The sequence below is a fragment of the Drosophila teissieri genome, chromosome 3R (genome assembly GCF_016746235.2).
Source record: "Drosophila teissieri strain GT53w chromosome 3R, Prin_Dtei_1.1, whole genome shotgun sequence".
Lineage (NCBI taxonomy): Eukaryota > Metazoa > Arthropoda > Insecta > Diptera > Drosophilidae > Drosophila > Drosophila teissieri.
This window is the reverse complement of record NC_053032.1, coordinates 19,963,561-19,986,100: the sequence shown is the minus strand read 5'-3', so window position 1 is coordinate 19,986,100 and position 22,540 is coordinate 19,963,561. Positions and strand designations below refer to the sequence as shown.

General features: G+C 46.7%; 1 protein-coding gene across 3 annotated transcripts in view; it reads left to right on the top strand.

The window, feature by feature from the left end:
- The window catches only part of LOC122621258 (oligouridylate-binding protein 1A), a 56,532-nt gene that overhangs the window by 21,710 nt on the left and 12,282 nt on the right, over positions 1–22,540 (top strand). For all 3 annotated transcript variants that reach the window (XM_043799068.1, XM_043799069.1, XM_043799071.1), the window contains exons 3-5: positions 19,065–19,152; positions 21,680–21,755; positions 22,100–22,196. In XM_043799068.1, coding sequence (XP_043655003.1) covers positions 19,065–19,152; positions 21,680–21,755; positions 22,100–22,196 — 261 coding nt within the window. The remainder of the gene's footprint in view (positions 1–19,064; positions 19,153–21,679; positions 21,756–22,099; positions 22,197–22,540) is intronic.

The following is a 22,540-nucleotide window of genomic DNA, read 5'->3' as shown; positions in this document are numbered from 1 at the left end:
TGCAAATTATTTATATTATTTTATCTACCAATTTTTTTGTTTCCTAGCTCTCGCTCTTCAACGATTTGCATATTCATGTTTCTGGCTGCAGCGATAGTTTTTGCACTCTGCTCGAATGTAATTGAATAAATAAGCATATTAAATGTTTACCGACAGACAACATACATTTTTTATAATTACAGCTTAAACTGGGTGGCCCTTTTTGCCGGGCAAAACCCTGAATATATTGGAAAACACTATAAATTCCGTTGGAGTGGCCATTAAGAGCCCCATAATTGGACTGATGAATTCAGAGACGTAGTTCGGCATAACAATTGGCGAGTGGGAAAAGCTGCCTTAAAAGTGGAGTATAAATTCAGTTCGGCGTCTGCTGCTGAGTTAATGCATTTTCCGCTTCCATTGGCACTCACAAAGACCGATTCGTGTGCGAGTGTCGAATGTCGAATGTCCTTTGGCTGCACCTGCTGCTAACGCTGCTCCCTAATGATAATGATAATGATGATGATGATGATTACGATTATTATTGGCAGGCAGTGCATTGCATGCCGAGTGCATTTTGTCAACCTGCTCAGTGCTCAGTACTCAGTGCTCACTGCTCGCTAACTCATCGCCCATTATCGTCATTATTGTGGCCGTTAAGTACGTTTGCCGCCATTATCATTCCACCATGTCCTGCCGTGTCCTTGCTCCCTTGCAGTTATTATTATGCTTTAAATATGCCAGCTGCGTGCTACTCCTAGCAATAGCTTGGGCATTTTTTCTGCCACAACGCCGTTGCAGCTGCTCAATGGTTTTTAAAATTGAAAACTATATATCAATTGTGCCTAGGCCAAGGGGATAGTTTGTCGTCTGGTCCGGAGGCATTGGCATCGCCATCGCCATCGCCATCTCGTCCTTTGTCTGGCTGCCTTTTTTTTGCCACCCAGCTTCAGCGAGCTGCTCTGCTTTCTCCTTATGGGCTTTCATTTATTTGCTATTAACCTGTCATTGTTCATTTTTATTATTGTGTGGTTTTTATGCTCGCTTTTTGCGCTTTGTCCTCGCCATTGGTTGTTGTTGCAATCGTGTCTCGCGGCATTTTCTTGCACGTGTATGTGTGTGCAATAAATTGTTATTATCGCCGAGTTGCAGCATGTCGTCGTGGTCCTTTTGGAAGGACTTCGCCTTGTCCTCCGCAGACCATGCCGAAAGATTTATAACTTTTATTATTATTGAAGCTTATTTGCCGCTTTATCTGCTGCGCCCCCCACTTTGGCTCACAGCTCAGCCATAGTTTACGACTGGAAAATCAATCATACGCCATGTTTGCCATGTTTGACGCCCAGCCAAGTCAGCCGACCATCACCTGCCAGCTTGCCGAAGGAAATGGAGTCCCCAGTGAGACCCCTTTTGTTTTTTGTTTTTTGCTTTCCCCGGGTTGTCAACGTCGTTTTGTATTAATTTTTCACCGCCACCCGACACTCATTGATGTTGGCTGTCATTAATGTCTTTGCCCTGCCGTCCATTCGCTGTCCACTTTGGCAGCGACTTTGTCTGGCTGCCAGCAAGGTGCTGGAATGCAGCAAAGAACACCCAATACCCAAGGGATGCACTCGCAGAAATTGCACTTCACTTCACGATGATCGATTCGAGTGAATGAAAAGTTGGTCAGATGGTTTGCTGCAGCTGAAAAGCTAGCACATTCATTTAATTAGTTTTGACTTTTTATGTTAGAAAATGGTGATGCATATAGTATAGCACTTCTCCACGTGTGACAGGATATAGACTACAACATATGGCATCCCATATATGCTGCATTTCTTTACAGGCACCCTCTTAATTCAGTGGGCGGTGCCAGTGGGCAATGGATTAGTATGCCAAGTGACGTCCAGCGGCTGATGCCTTGTTATTAAGTGGACGCTGCAGTTCCACTGCCACTTGGTAGCTGCTGCTGGCTGGACAGAGGGAAAACTTTTTACAAACGTCACTCCTGTCCAGAGCTGGCTGGCATTCCGCCTGATTTTCCGCCCGTTTTCCTCGTCCTTTCTTGGGCTCCTTTGCTTTTGTTTTCTTGCTAAATGCCAGCAAACAACAAAAGCAGCATAAGGCAGTTTGGACAGCCGGGATGAGCATACAACTACGTAGCTAATACTTTAGCAGCCGGATTAGGTTCAATTGGAGCGGGCAGCGGGATGACGAGGAGAAGGGCGTAAAAAAAGAGACATCCAGGCTGGGAAAAAAATCTCAAGCCCACACAAACACACACACACCAACACACACACCAACACTCACATGCAACAAGGACTGAAAGAGAAAAGGAGGAAGGAATAAAAACTGTTGTAGCAGGCATTAAAGTTTAAACGTTGGTAAATTCCTACAGCTTCCGCTTTGTTGGACTTCATGACAGTCACAGCGGGGACAATGGACCGCTTGACTGGACAACGCCAGGTGGAGGGTGTTTGGGGGGAGGGGGGTGTGACAGAGGAGGTCCTGCGGTCTGGTCAGGTGCGTTGTGTGCGTGATGGGTGCAAATTAAAGGACGATTACAAATATCGATCAAGTAGCCTTTGAAGGCGAGCCAAGGCAGTAAGTCGAAAAGCGTGTAACATCTCCGTCTTCTCTTGTGTGCTGAGAATGATTAAAAGCTTTACGTTCTTTAGGGATATCCCTATAAAGGGATAACATATAAAAGTGATTAAAAATGTATAATATAATACAGAATATCTTGATTCCTGTTGTTATGAAGCTTAGGTTTCTGACTGGAACATACATAAGTAGGTTTCTACTGCTTTCGATATTCACTTTATTATATTTCATTCCGATATCCAAACTTTTTAAAGTCCCCCGCACAATATCCCAGTATATAGCTTGCAGTTGAGTCTGCCAAAAAGCACACAAAACGTGAATACTTTCCCCAGGAGCGGCGTTGCAGATAAAAATGTTTGGCGGGCCATCATAACACGCACATGCACCAATACAAACACCAATACAAATACAAATACAAATACATATGGTGGCAGCATTGTGCTTGTTATCCTGCGGGCACAGCATCCACATGCGGATCCCAGTGCTCGTAATTTCGCAATCGTCAATCATGATCAATGTTTTATACACAGCATTTTAAATGTCAGTCAGACTCACATGCAAAATGTCTGCTGCTCTTCCTGTTGGAAAAATCGATGCCGTTCAGCCGTTCCGTCTGGCAGCGGCTTTAAAGTCCGCTTTTGGGCTTGGGCTTGGGTTTGGGAAGTGGGTTTGGGGCTGAGGTCAGCCGGGGGTCAGCTGGGCAGCCATTTTGCCGTACGGGTGGCTGGGCGCCTTTGCCTTTGTCTTTGGCGCCTGTTTGGAGGCTGTGGCAGCAGCCACAGCAACTGGACGCAGCAACAGAAACAGGCCATGTCCGTGGCACCGGGCACAATGCAGCCGGCAGTCAACGCATTTGACAATGTCAGCCGGGTGGCCATGGTTACCATTCAGTGTTGGCTTAAGGGGGCTTCCCTTGGGTATCCACACAGAGATTAGTGGTGTTGCTGCAGATGGAGGTGAAAGTTCAATGGGCGTTTGGGGAATAGGAATATGCATTTCCCCATTTTTTCTCTTCTTCTAGTTACCACAATTTAGAAACTTAAATTCATTTTGTTTAAGCTTTCTCGTGGCAACTTAGCCAGCACGTTTGTGACCCCCTTTGAAAACAAGCCCCCCATCACACTACACCCCTGTTTGCCTTCGGCTGCTGCTTGTGTTGTTGGCCATGCGATGGTGCTATCTTGGTCATTCTCCGGCCATGACCATCGTCAACAGGATCCTCCTCGAATGACTAACAGCAGCTGCGGTGCCTGCCGCCAACTGAGGCAGAGGCAGAAGCAGCAGCAGCAGCAGCGACCGCACAAAAAGCCACAAAGCCACATCCGTCTGTGCGCCGCTTGGGTCACTCGCTGCTCCTGGCTCCTGGCTCCTGGGTCGTGGCATGGCCTTTTGTTCTGCAGCTGCCGCGTGACCAGCCAAACAAGCAGCACCACCCCAGAACCACCCCAGAACCACCCTAGCACCACCACCAGCACCACCCACAGCTCCTCCATGCTCCCCTGACTTTGTGGCAACCGCGACACTTCCCCGTTCGCTGATTTGTATATTTCGTGGCAGCATAATTTATTGATTGAGTGTTTGGCCAGTCCACAGCCACCACCACCCTGTGCCCTCACAATCACCAAAACCACACACCACCCAACCACCCAGCCACCCATGACCCTGCACCACCTTGCACAGCCACCCACTTTCAATTCCGACTTTCAATTGTCATTGCGAATATTTCAGCTCGTTCTTTTTGCAGCGTTTTGTTTCGCTGGCCCTGTCGGTTTGATTTTGTCAGCTACGCTTTGTTGCGCTTTTCGCCAGCTCCGTCTGTCCCGCTTTTCCCGCTTTTCCTGATTTTCCACGCTTTTCCCCATCTTCATTCCCGTTAACTGTGTTTTTGCATCCAAACTAACACCGACCGCCGATCCACCGACTTCGCTGAAAATTTAAATTGGTTTGTTTTGTACTGCGGCGGCTTCTGCTGCACTGGCAGAAAAGGGCCAACACTTTAGCATTAATATAATCATAAGCATGTTGCATTTCATATTTATAACTGTCCGAATATTTATTGGTACATAGCTTCGTTTCTTGGAAACATGATGCATTCTGATGTATGGTTTTAATTATAAATTGCACATATTTGATGTTAAGGGAATACATTTAGTTCGTTTAATGGCATTTGCATAATTGACACAAAAGGACACTTTTCCCAGTGTCGCACTGCCAGTGTTCCCAGCAGCGCTGCCATAAAATTGCAAATTGCAATTCGCTGGCAGGTCTTGGTCTTTTTCCACTTTCCCAACCCTTCCCCCTCCACCCGGACTTTTCCGCCCGCCTTTCCCCTCACTCAAGATGTCTGGCAGACATCAGCGTCATGTTGCGCATCGTTGACAAAGTTACGAGAAACTGTGGTAAATTTTATTTGAATTTCCAATGCATCTGCTGCCGCTTTCCTGCTTTTCCCTGCTTTTCCCCAAAGCAGCAGCTGCTCGTTGCGGTTGGCAAGCGTTGATGAATGGAATGCAGTTAGCACCCGAAAAGCATGAAGCTTTCTTTTGATTATACTCCTTCGTCCCCATCACTGTTCTGTATTTTAGCCACCAATTAATCATGGCCCTGGGCAATCACTTTCTGCTTCATTAATGATCGCAGCCAGCCGCAAAAGATAAGCCCTGGCAGAGCAATTTTTAATCATAATGGGATCTCGGATCCGGGGATCTCATCCCCCACCCCACCCAGTGGCATGTCAAACTTGTTGAGGCCGCCTCGAGGAGCCAGCCCGCATCATTGGTGGAATTGGTGGAATCGGAGGCACAGGGCCAAGACAAAGACAACATGTCAAACAAGATGGGCTGAGGCACGCTTTAATGATAACAATAAAACAGCTCACACAACGCATCAATGTCACACATGCGGAGCGGGAAGTGCGGCAAGGCACCAGCACAACTTTCAACTTTTACAGCAGGGCAACAAAAATAAAAGTATGAGGGTGTTGCTTTTTTTGAAAAATTGCCAGAGCAGCAGCAGCAGCAGGAGCAGGAGCAGCTTCTGCGTTAAATCAAAAAATTATATAGTCATATAACCAACACATGGCCCGGAACAGGAGCAACATGCTCGGCACTCAGTAGGTGCGGGCCCACTGCGAGTGATAAAGGCGGCGATAAGGATGGCAAGGAAAAGCCACGGCTGGCAAAAATTAATTTATAATAGGCATCCTTAACGAGATGACAAGCCCGCCGAATGAGATAATGGCATCAAAGGGCGTGGCTCGTCGGGATTTGTGTGGGCATGTTTGGCAAATAACGAAATTACTTAACGCTGGAAAATAGGATGGCGCTCGTAAGCTGTTGCTAATAAATATTTCAAAATGTCTGTGTGCAAAATGGCAAAATGTGATTTCCAGGCAGTGCAAGAGTGAGAGAGAGGCGAACTTTCCTATTAAACGGGCAATTAATTATGCAAGTCGAGACGCGGGCAAGTGACGTTGGTCGAAAGGTTGGTCAGTGAACCCAGGAGCGCCTAATTTGGGTTTTATACCTGTCTCGTCTGACGCTATCTGCCCCGCATATCCTGTCATTAACTGTCGCTCATCGGCATTAGCCCGCTGGAGCTGCACAAACGCCATGAATCCTTGAATCCCTGAATCCTTGAATCCAAACTGATGGCTGATACGGGGCGCGCGCAATAAAGTGTATTTTATGGGCAAATTATGTTTATTAGTGTGTCAAAATGTCAACCTTATGCGCGACAAAACACATATTAAAAAGCACATATAAAAATGAAATATGAAGCCTCAGACACACAGGGTCATAAAAGTATGGCTTTTTCGGCAGCCCATTTCACAGAGTAAGGTAATTTCGGAGCCCCAGCTTAAAGAAAGGACCGCAAGCCACACACAACAAAGTGGCGGTCAAAGGGCAGCAAAGGCCGAAGGTCGAAAAAGGACGAGATGCAGGACGAGATGCAGGACGAGTTGCAGGACGAGTTGCAGGACGAGACTGCAGGACGAGATGCAGGACGAGTTGCAGGACGAGACTGCAGGCATTGTAGTGCGGCCTTGTGCGTTGTCTACATTGTGGCAGCAGATATAATTCGATTTGCAAGCTATTCCCAACCCGCACACGAGCACACGATTCGAATATGAAAATGAAAATCATCGTAAAATTTCTTGAAGTGAAAAACCTTGAGCGATCACTGAAAGCAAAGTGCAGCAACGTTAAGAAATTACTAGCGAAGCTAACTCAAGCACTTATATATTTTAATAAAGTTTCAACAATATTGGTAGAAGTGTGCTTCGGCTTTAATATTGCTATGATAATCGGGGAACTTTAATTTTTCCAAGTGTAAGCCAACGAACGGGGCAGCAACAAACAAATTACAACAATGGGCGTGCAACATTGTTGCATCAGAGAACGCGTCGCGATGCATGCCAAAAGTAATGCACAATGACAAACGCTCGTCCCAAACCACCACCATTACCACCACTATCACCGCTGCCACCACTACCACCACCACCACCACTGGCACCGTGGCACCACCGAATCCGGCTAAAAACCCCGGGGGCGAGTGCCACAAAGACTGGGCCAGCATATAAAAATAGTGGCTGGCAAGATGGAGGAGGAGCGAGTGCCTTTGCCTTTGCCTTTTGCGATTGCAGCCCACGCAGGATGGCCAACGCGCATGACGCGCTCCTCCAACCGCCGCAAACTCACTGGCTGTTCCGCTGACCCACCGCCCCACCAGAAGCCACCAGAAGCCACCAGGAACCACCGAGCACCACCCACTCCACCCAGCCGCCCACCAGCGGAAGCTGACGAAATGTTGCCGATGAGCATTGCTAACGATGTGGGCAAGAACAACACAACGCCTACGAGGACGAAGCGATGACGATGACGAGGACATAGCCAGGACGAAAGCAGGACGAAAGCAGGACGAAAGCAGGACGAAAGCAGGACGAAAGCAGGACGAAGTCGGCAGCAACAAAATTGCAGCTAGCCACTTTCTTCCTGGGCGGGAATTGCATTATCTGCGCGCGTGTGTGTGTCTGTGTGTGTGCCTGTGTTGCTGTGTTTGTTGCATTTTTATTTGCCGTCCATGTCTGTGTCTGTGTCTTTGTGTCTTTGTTGCTGTTTTCTATTTTCTATTTTCCAGCTTCGGCTGCCTTCATTTGCCGCCCACTTTTTGTTTTTGGCCCGCTCGTTGCTCGTCGTCGGCGGTTGGGCGTAAAACTTTTAAATTAGAAATTTTTGTTAGTTGCAGAAATCGAGGGTTGGGGAAGGGCAAAAGTGAAGTGTTGGGACGCCAGCACTCAATAGTTTTTTACACTTTGTTAGTCGGTTAGTTTTTGTTGCGCAGTTCTTGTTGTTCTTTTTATTTTGTATTTTTTTTTGTTGCCTTGTGTTTCTAGTTGTGCGCTGCATTGTGGTTTCCATTGGCACTCGACAGTTGCTATTAATTTTTAATTTTTTCTTTCGGCTTTGCGCTCCTATTTTTCACCCCCCCCCTGTAAGGTCAAAGTTTTAATGCAATTTCGGCGAGAGTGTTGAATAAGAAACAGCCTAAATGATTTGAAAACAATCCAAGGCTTATGGGTATATGATGATTTTAAAGGGAGAGATTGCGGATTTTATTTCGGATTTTATTTCGGATTTTATTCCTTTCTATTACCTCTTTTCTGCTCACAATAAAACCCATTAACATTGTGCGCCCACAAAAGTAGGCAATACTTTTCGTGGGCTTCCTTTGTGCGCCACCGCCGTCAACTTGTTATTGCCTATTTGGCCAGGTCTGGAGTTTAACAAAAGATGAGGTGATTGAAATTGCGCTTCACAAAGGAGAAAAAGCAAGAAAGCCAGAGATAATTTCAGCAATAGGCGTCACCTAATGGCATTCCGCAAATTGTTTGTTGAATTCACAGGCAAGGGCAAACGCCTGTCAAAACGACTGAGATTCAGGACTTACTTCCTCTCTCTCCCCCTCGTCCTGCAGGAATGGCATAAAAAAAAGGTTGTCATGCTGCCAAGAAGCGGCGAAGACGATGACAAAAAACAACAACTTAATACCCAGCTGATGCCTATTAAGCACAGCATTTGTGGCACCACCAACACCGAACACCCACCATTCACGAGCCACCACCCAATGCCACCCACTGTGCAGCGCTGCGTGTGTCTTGCCCTGATTTTGTGGCTGTGATATTTTCATTTGCTTGATTTGTTTTGGCATAATTCTGCCGTCTTTCCGACTTTTTTCCTTTTGGCCGGGCTATTGGTAAATTATTGGGAATCTCGTTGTGGTTGCGGAACTCGCATCGTTTGGGCATTGGCAAACCGCAAATCAGCAGTTTTCTGTTTTTCTGTTTTTTTTTTCTGTTGGCCTCCCCCATTTTTCCCCTCAGCCTCGCATATTAAGCATTCGCCATGGTGGCCCGGGCGCCACTAATTTGGGCATGCCAAGTGACGATGCACACGTAGCAGCAATAATTTCGGCTAATTGCTCTCTGAACAGCAATTTAAATGCGAAATGAATTCAGTGTGTCACTGTGTGTGTGCCACACGCCCACAAAAGAGGGCCCGAAAATAGTTTCATTTGAAGCTACTGCTGCAGTTGTAATAATATTACGCATACGCTGTGTGTGCGCCCACTGCAGGCTGCATATTAAAAACGAGTTTTGCCCTTCTGCCGTTTTTGGCCAGACTTGACCAGACTAGACCGACCACGACGAGCCAGTGGAATGCGGAATATGGATATCTCGTCTCGTCATACATACATGTCGAGTATGACTTTCATTGCAATTCATATCTGAGCGCAGACATCGCTCGGAAAATGGTAGAAATTAAATTCGCCTCTCGACTGACAAATGTCCCCCGAGTGGGCAAAACCAGAAAAGTACTTGACGATACGTAAAAGTCAAGTCAAATTGCAGGCAACTCCCTGCCCCTTTTCCATAAGTCAGCTTGTAATGTTGTTAAGCATCCAAAGATACTGTCAGTGTAGTGGCCACAGAATGCAAAGGGGAGCAGGGAGGGGGGGGAATGTCCTGTGGGGCACGACTCTGCTGGCTGTATCTGCAGCATTGTATCTTTAGTGCTGCCGCCGGAGTCGGCAACTTCAACTTGGTCCGGGTTTTTGCTGCTCCTGCTGGTCGTCGGTTTGGCTTGGTTTGACTGGGTTTGCCTGGGTTTCACTGGGTTGGGTTTGCCTTGGTTTGGGTGGCTGAAGAGCAGCTGATGTTGATGATGATACACACTCAAGTGCGCTTTGGGTACAGCAGTTGAGTAAATACACAAACAGGACTCACACACACACGTGGGCAAGGGAGAGGACTCACCCACACTCACACACACACGGGTACACACGGGCACACGCGTCGTATGCGCAATATGGCGACGTCTAAGTTGACTTTGGCGCTGTTGCCGCTTTTACTTATTTATGCCAATTTTTGGGCTGCTCGCACACGCAGCGTGCGATGTGCCTGCCGGATTGTGGCTCGTTTGTTATTGTTGATTTTCAGCTGGCTTTGCCTCTATTTAAGCATTTAAAGCAAGATGCTACGTGAGCTGAATGCCGTGCTTTGAACACCCCCAACCACCTACACTGCGAAAAGTCTGCACTAATTTGGGCATTAAGCAGTTAAAGAGATCACGTAAGATAGAAAGAAAAGCAAAGGCTGATACTTACTTAGTACATAAATAGCCCAGAAAAGTTAAATTTCACATTCAATACAGATTATTTATTTATAATTTGTTCGATTCGAAAGCTGTCTAACTTGTTCATTGTAAAATCCTCACCGCTGCGTTACAGTAATCCCCCTTATTAGCCAACTCCCAGCAACTGGGATATGTTTAAATTCCACCCCTTAACCCGCTGACATCCCCAGGGACATTAAAGACCTCTAAACCAAACCAAACGAAACCGAATGCGAATGCGAATCCAGTCAACCAACGAACCAAGCAGCCGGCACAAATTTAACCAACTGAAGCCACTTGGGAATCGCTCTGACATCGCTCGCGCATTGGTTTTATTTCATTAGTTCTGCGCCAATTTAAATATTTAACGAACATTGCGAGTTGATAGCATTTGCCGGCAGCTTTAAATTGACAAAAGCGAAACAGAGCGAGATCGAAAAAAGAAGTGGGCAAATGAACGCGACTGTGGCATAGATTAAATTTCCGCTCTTATGAATGCGCGTAGCTAATAGAAACGGTGGTGCAGCCGGGGTGGTGCTGGCTAGTTGGGTGGTTTGGATGCTGGTTGGGTGGGTGGTTGGGTGGCTGGTTGGTTTGCAGGCTGCGACAGCATGGTAGCTGCATATATTTTGAGTTAGGTCCCTGCTGATGCCGCACATCCGTGGTCTCCGGTCCCCGCTCGTCGTTCGTCAGTTTCAAATGTCCGAAAAAAGAAATCCAATTTGCCCGGCGCTGCTTCGCGTTGCCAATGCCCCATGGACATGCGTTAATAAAAAAAAAAAGAAAAGAGAGAAAAAAAAAGATGGAAAACGTCGGGCCAAAACAACACAGGCTGGAAAAAAAACGGGCCAACTGGCGACGACTGCCGGCTGGCCATCCAAACCGAAATCCAAAACTGGGGGCCACGGCCATGGGAACGTGTAGAAAATAAAAATTTCTATTTAAATGGCAAAAATCAACAAATGCAACGCAAAACAATCTAAAACACAAATCGAAATTAAATGACCGCACTTGCACACAAAAGCGGGCTTCACAGAAAGCGGCCAAGCACACAGGCACACACCAACACACAATCACACACACAGAGGTACATGTGCACAGTGAAAAAAGTGGGGGAACATGGCAAAAACAAGCCACTCGTGGCCAACACAAAAAAGAGCGAGAGTTTCGGAAAAAATGGAAAGCAAGTGACTGAAATAAAGTGCAGCAGCTGCGCAGCTTTCTACAAATAAAAAAAGGTAACAAGGTTTGCAAGAGGGAGCAGGGAGAGGGGTAGGGAAAGGGGAAGGGGGGGTGTCGGTCAGCTTGCCGGCCGCTTTTCCATGTATGTGTTAGCCAAATGCTAGACGCGGGTTGTGCAATTTCAACATTTCATTCAGCGACGATTTTTGAGTTTCCCGCTCGTCGTCTTGTGCGTTGCATATATTGTTTTTTACCATGGTAAATGCCTCAGCGGAGTTGGGATTTTAGTCAGAATTTAAGATATTATTAAATGAATCTGTGTACCTTTTTAATGAAATTCAAGTTCATGGCTATTATACATTAATTTACTTATAAGGCCACCCCTTGAAATGATCTTATTCGGCACCCATTTGAACGCCTTTCTGTGTCTTTTGGGCCAGATTAATTAACTGCAAACGTGCGAGACTAAATGAAGTCACTTGCCCGGCTTTTCCATAAAAAGGAGCCACATACACTTTACAATTAACACTCCAACGCCCAGCGAACCCCATTCTATTCCAGTCTAAACCATACATATGTACAAGTCATGTTGGGGAGTTGGGTAAAAGGGGAAAAAAAGGAGTATCACTGCCACTATTACGATACTATAGCCACGACAGCGATTCGGGCCAACGGACTAACGAGTGACACTACGAAATAGAGGGAAATGCCCCGTAAGTGTGGATATATCAACACCTACTGTTTACTCGCATATACAAGCCGCCCACAGCGCAAACAAAAATTGGAACTGGCCAAGTGTAATGAAAGCGGAAAAGGGACGAAAGACCGGTAACGGCGGAAAATAAAAACGGTAACCGCAATTTGACCCAGGTTTTTACTTGCTTTACATTTTCGTGGCGCCCGACAAATATGCAGATTGGCACACGGGGGGTGGGGGGGGGGGGGGGGATCCCCTCTCCTTGCCGCACCTGCGACGCGTTTACCTCTAACATGTGCTACCAACGACGACAGATACATTTTCCGGGTGCTGGGCGCTGGTTTGGTTTGTGTTTCCAACCCCCACAGCCCAACCCGTTCCACCCCCTTTGACAAACGCTTACAGCAGCGTTAAATGTTCACCGGGGGTTGCGGGGCATGGCAATAGACTACATCATGTTGTGCGTCTGTGTGCGTGGGTTATAACTAACTAACCCGGACCCAAATGCAAACACATGGGCTTCGAAGCAGCACGGATAGAAAATTATTTCGAATATTTATCAAAACAGTAGATGGAATTTTGAAATCAATGATATCAAACATAGATGATTTGGGTAATTATATCTCGTTGAAGTTGGCTCATTATGGTGGAATTAAAAGAGAAATTACTCGTTGAAACTGGCTCATTAATAGAGAAATGATGTATCAATACTTTTAAAGTAATATTAATCATGCTTACCTCCTGATTTTCTTACAATACTTCTTAAAATCTAAACAGATAAGCTGTTAACCTTTAGCTGTTCAGCAAGTGGCCACATTTCCTGCCAGTGTACCGCCTTTAAGCCAAGTTTGTTTTGTTTCGGCCAGCGCTGCTTTTGTTGTTTCTAGGCCGGAACACACGCAATTTCCATTTCGCAGTGGCTCTGCGTGTAGAGATTGCCAAGCTAAAAGGCAACATGTTCTTGGCACTCGGCACTCAGGAATCAGGACTCAGGACTTTGGACCTCGGACTTTGGACTCCGGACTCAACCTTGCTGCATTTCTTGGCCTGTCCTGCCTTTTTTCGATTCCCGGCTACGCAAATTCGTTGTCGTCTATGGGTTTTCCGAGTGCTACTGCTGCTGCGTTGTGTCAAACCCCATGAAGTTGGAAAATCGAAAAATACCCGCTGTAGGCAGAGTAGGCTACTGGCATTTAAATGCGAATTTTGCACGCGATCTGCAAACGGAATGTGGGAGCCTGCCACATTTAAATCAAATTATTGACATTTGCTTAAAGGCCGGGCGCTTGAGTCGCATACAAATGATTTAAGTTTCGGTCGGCACTTAAACTCAAGCACTCCGCACAGTCAGCACTAAAAAGGACTTGAGTTGGAGGTCCTCTGATAAGAGAGTCGGCAATTGCTGGGGTTGCTGATGATTCCGGTGGTTGGGTGGTTGACTAGAGTGTGTTGAGTGGGGTGGCACTGGGTTTTTGTGGCCCCGGGGGCAGCAACCCTTTTGCCGCATTTGCGTTTGCCTTTGCTTCTGTCATGTTTTGTTTTTAATAGTTACTGAATCTCATTAGAATTTAGATGAGTCTTAATGAGTCATTGTTTTACACGTTAGACGAGCGCAGAAGACGCCAACGCCGCCGCCGCCGGTGGCAACACAAACAACAATACGGCGGCAGTGCACTGCTCCCAAAAGTTGGCAAAGCCAGTCACGAAAACATGAAAAGGTGGCGAATTTCCGCGCAAATTTCACTCAGGACCCACGCGAAAACACAGACACAAAGACACAGGAAAAGCGAGTCACAACACAATGAAATTTTCATTTGATCTGCGCGACGCGACAACTTGATGAGGCAGCACCACCCAAGCTACCCACTCTCTTTTTTCCAAAGCAATGATGTTGCTACCTGAATTATGCAGAGAAAGAAATTTAGCTTATATTTTTATACTGTATTCCCTTTATCTAAGACATAAGTTATGCAACTTTGTTAGAAAAGCTCGTTTCGTTACTGAATGAATCTGCCAATATCATTCATTCATGTAACTCGTTTATTTTCTCTGTGCACTTACACAATACACCAGCGACTGGGACTCATTTAAGTGGCAACTTAAATGCCACGCACACTTGCGGAAATGATGCTGACTCCGAGAGCTCGGTTATCAAAGATTCGTGGCGAGAATGGGCACAAAATGGTGGCAAAGGATTGCGGCCTGGCAGCTTGTGGTAATCAGCATTAAAAATCAGCATTATCATCGGCAAGGCGGCAACGGCGTCTAATGGCGTCAAAAGAGAGAGACAGCGGGCTGGAAGTTCGCAATCCTTAAAGTGACTGGCGTTTCATTAGCGAGTCAAGTTGATTGGCTTTCGAGTTGGGAGCTCTCTGTTGCCAGTTTGCTGCACAAACAGGCGCTTGCAGCTGCAACGTCGCTGCAAGGACGTAATCAAGATGAAATTAAAGCGCAAAGTTTGCTTTAAGTCGACTCGTGCAGTGGCCGGCGCTAATTAGATTTTTTAGTTCCACTTAGCAGTTGGCCGGGGCCCACTGCCTGCTTTCCTGCGTTCTTTGCTCGCCATTTCATGCAAATGAATGAAATTAAAAGCACATTATACTTTATAATGCGCCCTGATTTGCCCCCCAAGCAAATTTCATTTAAAGATTTGCCGAGCCACCCCATACAATATATGGATGTATACTTGGCAGAACTTGGGCAGCCCCAAGATAACCGCAGTGCCAAATTGTGGGCATAAGTGACTCTCGAGAGCACATAAATGCGGCAGGGAGCGGCCGAGCCCATTGATTGGGTTTTAGGGGACGGCCTTGATCAAAGTCATAAGTCAGCGGCATACAAATCTCCATGTAAATATCTTTTCACAGTTGAGTTGTCCTTTTCGGACATCCCGGGATGGCACAGCACGTCTAAGCAACTGGATTATTAACATTTCAATATAATTTGTGGGCCTGCCTTCATATTCACAGGACGAAGGATGCGAATGGGAATGGCGATGGGAATGGGGAAGGGCAGCCCTAACTTTTCCTGCTGACGTCTGGGAAAATTAACGCGCCTCAGGACTTTGATCCTTTTTTTATATATGTACGTATACATGACAGAGGGAGCCCGCTGCGTGTTTGGGCCCCGTATTTGCTTACATATTCATCAATTTTTGGGTTAAGTTGTGGGCGGGTATCCAGGGTATCCGGGTATGCGGGCATCCGGGCTGGGTTCATATGTATCTGAATGTAAATGTGAATGTGAATGGATGCTGGGGCGGCCAGCACGTTTTGCGGTTGTTGGCGTCAAATTGTTTTGCTTGTTTGGGGCTTTCACTGTCACAGCGGGATGATATCAGTGCGCAGTCGGTCAGCTGGTGGTTTTTTGACCGCCGGCTAAACGCTTTTAGCTTTAATGCACTGCCCACTTAGTTTGGGGCCAGTTCATAATTGCCATTACGCATACGCCGCGTGGTCGCTTACAAAGTGAATTGCGAAATGAGATTGCCGGGCCGGTCAATAAAACATTAGGGGCCCACGGATCGATGCGACTGGGACACATACATCTCGGCAAGACAAGGCCGTGGGCAGCAACTCCTCGCTCCCTGGGGGCTGATCAACCAGCCATCCAGTCAGCCATCCAGCAAGGCAGCCCACCACATCCTGGTTGAGGCCGGAATCGTGTCCTCGATGGGGTTGCGTGTAATTAAGCGCTGCAGCTTATGTAAGACAAACAGGAAATAAGGTTTAGCACAAACGCATAAATAACAACGGCAAATCAGTAAAGCAAGGCAGCGGCAGCAGGCAGTGGGTAACATAAATAAAGGCATACAAACAATGAAAGCGGATAACATAAAATTTACAACAACTAAAGCCAACAAAACAGGAGCAGCCGAAGCAGGCGAGTCAAGTAAGAGTGGATAGTTATGCACTGGGAGAAATAAATATAAGAAATATGCACCAAATCATATATATATCATATATAGACTTTCTTCGAAACTTTACATATACATCGGCTTTCTGGGCAAAGAAGTTAAGCGTATTGAAGCTAATGAAACTGCGTAAGAGATTTTTATCAGTGTTCCAATGCCGCACACACACACATGGACGCTGGTATACGCCCCGAGTAGCTTCCGTCTTTAATCAAATGGCAAAAGGGAGGTGTGGCAGGAGGCACTGCTGACACACTTAGTCCAAAGGCGACTCCGATGTTAACGCTCTCGCCCAGAAAGTCAGGCAGGTTGATGGGTGAAGTGAGGCAGGGCAGTCAGGAGGAGAGGAGGCCAGGAGGGCAGGAGGCCAGGTGAACGGAAAGGGACAGGTGCGTCCTCGGCAAATATACAAAACACTTGTAACTGCCGTGCAGCTAGCAAGGATTTATGATTAATTTATGGGCACGTGTGTGAAAGACAACGGCAAAGACAACGACAACGACAACGACAACGGCAACGACAGTGGGCGACTGTAACGATGGCAAAAACTTAATTAACTCATTACATACGCACCGTTTTAATCAGCAAACGAGTGGAGCAAAGAAATGAAAAGCTGCCATCGCGCTTGACATGCTGACACCGAAGGCGGCTGACAGCTTGGGGGGCGTGGCAGATGGGGGCCAGAAGAACTGCCAATCGAGCCCCGTGGCTCAGTGCAAATTTAAAGCGGCCCTTTGACTGCAATTAGTGGCTGCCACGTTTGTCTGTCGCACACACATGCACACATAGCACACACAGCACACACAGCACACGGCGAACGTATCTCACGGATACGGGCGAGTGCCACGTTACGGGGCAAGTTGCGTGCCAGTGTTTTTGCGCCTTTTTGGCCAACCAGGCGAAAGCATTTCACCTTTGAGCCAGCCGTGTGCAAAGGGCCGGAACGATTGATTTACAATAACCCCAACTACTTCAGCCGAGTCAAGCCGCCTCAATGTACTAAGCCGCCACTGCGATTACAATGGGCTCATTAACGGTGGCGTATACGCAATTCGCAATTAAATAAAAAGTGGCCACGCACACACAAACGCAAGCACTGCGCGGAAAAGCTGTATGATTTTATGGCTTCTAGAAACAACTCATTCAGCATTAAGAGTTACTTTAACATCAACTACCATTGATCTTGGTAATTTCTCTCAGTGCTACCCCCGTTGCTATATGTGTACACGTGAACACGCAGAGATTTACTCGTTTGGCTTGTGTTTTTAAAAGGCCAACAGGCCGCAGTCAGAACGAATCAACTTATTCAGTGCCCGCCCAGCACCCAGTACCCAGTATATGCCGCGCCTTAACGTTTTCACCATCAGTTCCGCTGGCTCTGGGAAATTCCTTTTAATATTTATTTAACACAAAAGCTTTCCGCATTTCGCATTTTGCCTGCGCTGCGGCCGCGTCGACGACGTTGCCGTTAATTTTTCGCTTTGCTTTTCATTTTCGCAAAATTACCGGAAATGTTAATTTCTGCACGTGCAGCAGACAAGGCCGTTGGGTGGTGGGCGGTGGGCGGTGGGCGATGGGTGGGTCTGGGCCACGCCCAGCGGCGTTGTCAGCCTCGAATGTTGTCGTCGTCGCAGTAGCAGTAGCAGTCGTCAGTGGGCCCCAGCTGAATAGTGCTAATTATTTAGGGTAAGAATTCACAGTGTGTGTGTGTGTTCTTGTGTTTGTACAAATGGGAAGGGGCGTTGTTGGGCTGACCCCCGAAAAAACAGCCAGCGTTGCAGCGTTGGCCCTTAACCCATTACCACCCCACGTGCGTCGCCTTGCGCCAAGTCTTGGCTGCCAGTTGCGGAGCTGAGCGCTGAGCTGGGCTCAACCGAACTACTGAGCTGACACAAGAGCGCACGAAGGACAACGGCAACGAGCACCACCAGGACTCGCTAAGCCACCCAGAGTAGTGAACCCACTCTGCCTTTGGATGTGCCATTCGCCTACTTTCCTTCGCATTCGCGACTTTTTTCTGTGCCAAAGAGACAAAGCACACAAAAATAATAATAAATGATTGCGATTCGTGCTGGTGTGCGTGTGTTTGCTTTGCATGTGAGCTTCTTATTGTATAAGCGTACACTCTAAACTATCTGGTTCTACATTTGATAGCAAATATAATAAATATACACAGATATGAGTTATTTAATATAGTTTGGCATATTTATTCCTTGAATTAATCCATGCAGTTTTCTTTGAAATAAATATAATCTATAAGAGATCGTAAAAAGTTGTTCAATGCTCAAAGTTTCTTGTCTGCTAGATCCTTAAGCTCTCATAGTGTTTTGCGGTGCAGTGAAAGGTGGTTGGCTGGCGGATGGGTGGTTGTTGGGTGGGGTGGTGGCACCACCCACTGCACTTGTGTTTGTGCAGCCTGCATGACAGCGCATGGCTTTGAGTTTGTGCATGTGTACACGATGTTTGGCCTGCTGATGGGGCCAGAAGATTCGAGCGTGGAAAGTTTACTTAGATGAATGGGTTAATTAGTATTAATGGGTACGTTCTTCGGTGGGGAGGGGGGCTAGTGGGCGTGGCAGCATAAGAGCTACACAGTGGGCAAAAAGTTTTGCGCGACGCATCTGAAAAACTAATACAGCGTGGGTGGCCGTGGCAACTCGGCAACTTTTGTCATCACTTTCGCCCAGCCATTTGAACCCATCAATCTGCGCGGCTCCTTTGTGATTTCAATTAACTTATCTCTGCTTATGCAGCATAAAATTATACATGAGAAAGTTCTGCTTCTTAGAGATTTTTTTGCGTATGAATATGCATTAAAGTGAAGCGTCAGCGTTGGCAATAAATTGCGAAATAAAAGCGCATGACTTGAGTTTCCCTTTTGATTTGCGTTTTTATCTGGTGCATATTTTGTGCGATTCATGATGCGCCAGCGGCATCAACCCTTTTCCAAAAAGTCCCAGTGAAAATCTGTGAAAATCTGCGTAAAAAACCCGATACTCAACTTGACACACACTCCCACTCTCTTTTTTTGCAGAACAATTCCACATCTTTGTCGGCGACTTGAGCTCAGAAATTGAAACTCAGCAATTGCGCGAAGCATTCACACCATTCGGCGAAATCTCGTAAGTATTAAAATGCAAATTTTCCATTTGCCAGTTAACTTGGAATTGCCTTTTTCCCATTTTCCCAATTCTGCAGCTTTTATTTCGCCTTTTCCCCCTTTTTTCCCCTTTTTTTTCTGCGACAATTTCCCTGTCACACATTCTCTGATTATTGGCAGGCGCGTGTGGAGGCGGCTCACAATTCGCAACTCGCAAGTCGCTACTCCATAAAAAATTCATAACTGAATGGGAAAAAAAATGAATTTATGCAAATGCCACTTTGGCCGAACTCTTTTTCGCTGTCTGTAAGTGTCGCCTCGCAGAGCTGAGATGAGAGATGGGGAGTGAGGCAAAAAGTCGGGGCATTCAAATATTTAAGTTGCTATTTTTCGGCATGAAAAGGCAAAGTCACTAGCCACCCACAACCACTTACCACCCAGAAACCAACGACCCACCTCCTCTCCCGTGGCAACGACAGCATCAAAAACTTGGCTTAATTAACTTCTGTTTAATCGCAAAGTTTCGAGTCAAAATGTTAGTCCGTCTCCTGGGAGGACCTGCTCCTCCTCCTCCACCTCCTCTTCCACCCACAAAGGAGGCCCTGCGGCGGCTTATCAAAAATTACGCCAAAGTATTTGATTTTCGGATTTGCCGCTTGTTTGAACCGCGAAGCGAAGGACTCCGTCTATCAGCAATCTGCTCTGCTCATCCACCAGCCGATGGCCAATTTGAATTTTAATAATTACAAAATCATTCTAATGACTCTGGCCTTGATTGGGTTAAAGGGTTCTCTGACTCGCTAACGAGCTGGTCATGTCTTTCATCAAATGCTCTCGACACTTTCGTGTAGCATCAGTTAAATATGATATTTAGGGAAGGTGTCTAAAAGTAGGCCATAATATAATTCGAATTTCCGAGTAAGTCCGCTTTAAATAGAACAAACACAGCACATTTACCAGCTAACCTCAGTCGGGAATAGAAAAGCGATACCACTCCAATCACCACGCCTGTTGACAACCGTATCGATGGCTACGCATTTCAGTGCCATTGAACAATCGTTTGGCACCTTTGTGATAGCTATCGCTGACATCATTATCGTCGATACTCCCCCCGAAAACTCAACCCACATCGCCAGCTGATTATCTGCGCAGGATGTTGGAGGTTCCGAGAGGAGGATGGGAGAAGGGAGAGGAGCTGGGTTGGTATGGGACCGGCTTAAAGAACTTTATTTCTTATGGCTTATACTTGGGACCCGGACCCGGAGCCGGAGTCGATCTGCTAGCCAACATGTCAAAACGCTTAACGCACAAAGTCGCCGGGATTCGGTCGTGCGGCTCCCAAGGATCAAGATGTCCCCTCTCCGGCTGTCAAAACTTTTATGCGTGCCTGGCGTTGTTTGCCCTTTTTTTTGGCTTTGTTTTTCTGGGTTTTTTCTTTTTTTTTGGTTTGCGGAGCATTGTTGCCCGGCTTGGTGTTGCCTGGTTTTGGCATTATATTCTTTTTTTTCTTCTTTTTTTTTGGTCGGAGGTCCCAGCGCATTTTGTTTCGTTTTGTTAAATGCGCGGCGCGTGTGAATATTTAATAAGACCTGGCAACAAGCCCCCAGAAGCCGAAGCCCACAGCCCACAGCCAAGAGCCCAAAACAAAAGTCAAAGCCTGGCCAAAATGCCCGACGGGTTCGTTCGCTAGCTGAGCGTTTTACTTATAATAATCATAAAAAAAGTTGCCGGCCAGCGTCGCCAACTTTGCCGCCGCTGTGGTTTATGCTTCATAAATGAAAAGTAAACTGCCGGACCGGGGGTAATTGCCAAAGTTTCCTGGCAGCCCGCTTTAGTGCGGTGTCGAGGCCCCAATTGTCCAAATGAGAAGTCGTACAGCCGCTGGGGGAAATCAATTTGGGGCCCCCCCCTCGCCAAGTCGGAAGTTGGCCAATTGGCACAAGTGGCACCGGGTCACTACTGTAAGTGACCAAAACGAGCAGGTCCTTTTATCCCGCCACTGTAATGAGCGCAGTTCGATTTCGCAAAAGGGAAGCCTAAAGATTGGGGGAGCAAATCACGCTTCGGAAGGCAGAAATTCATCAAAAACTTTATCGTTATCTTAAAGCCCAGCGATGAGATGACCGTGCGTACTGGCTTCTTGGCAGCTCAAATCCAAAAGCTGCCCTTCGCAAACTGCAAGATAAATAAAAAGTTTCCAGCATGAGGTCAGATTTCTAATTTCCGAATTACAAGGAGCCACGCCCACTCCGACGCCAACGCCCACGCCCACGCCTGAGACGGCAAACACAGACTGAATATATTTGTATTTTGTACTCGAACGGAAATATTTGAACACGTCGGCCAGCCGGAGACACAGGCGGAGTCCTCGAGAGATGTCTTTATTAGGAATTTGCATAAATTTTAAAGTTTGCCATCACTTCCGTTCGACTCGAAAGCAGAGACAGGCTCCCCATGCACAGAAATATATATTTAAGACTTAGTGAACTCTGTTTTGGCACTTTAATGTTTACACTTCGTGTTATTTTCCCCCATTTTTTTCTTTGCAGCGACTGTCGCGTGGTGCGCGATCCACAAACCTTGAAGTCGAAGGGCTATGGCTTTGTGTCCTTCATCAAGAAATCGGTAAGAGCCGCCAGTGGCATTAGCATATTTAAGTGCATATTTATGCAGTCGTGCGCAGGCTCTTTATTTTGAATTCGACAATGCACGCGGACAAAAAAAAATATCAAAATATTACAAAAAAGAAATCTCATGTTGATTTTATATTATTTATAAAAACATGACTACTTATTTTCTGATTAAGCGATAATTTACCTACTATTTAGCATACATTTCTGAGCTTATATATACACTGAGCTTATATTACTTTGAAAAAATCGCATTTATTTGCGTGAGATTTCTCACCGTGTCCTCCTTGCTACGAATCTGCTTCTGACCGTGTCTCTGTCTTCATTATCGCCCCGCAGGAAGCCGAAAGCGCCATTACGGCCATGAATGGCCAGTGGCTTGGCTCCCGCTCCATTCGCACGAATTGGGCCACACGGAAACCGCCGGCGAGTAAAGGTAAGGAAATCATGAGTGTCACTCCACTCGGCAGGCCAACAAAGTTTCCGGTGTGCGTACACCCCGGACTTTCGACTACGGACTACGGACTTGGGACCCCGGACTCGAACTCGAACTCGAACCGAAACTCCGGCTCTCGAACTGAGAGCCAGACGACGCGTCGTTCTTATTACAGGAAATTATGGCAATGAATGCCAAAGGTAGGGCGACACAGGCACAATGCCAGGGCCAAATGTGATGCTGGGAAATGGCTGGGAAAATCGAGGGACGGCATTCAGGAAAACCGCTCGCTATTTATAAACGTCGCACCAAATTTTCTGCCAGATTATGTTTTCTTAATATTT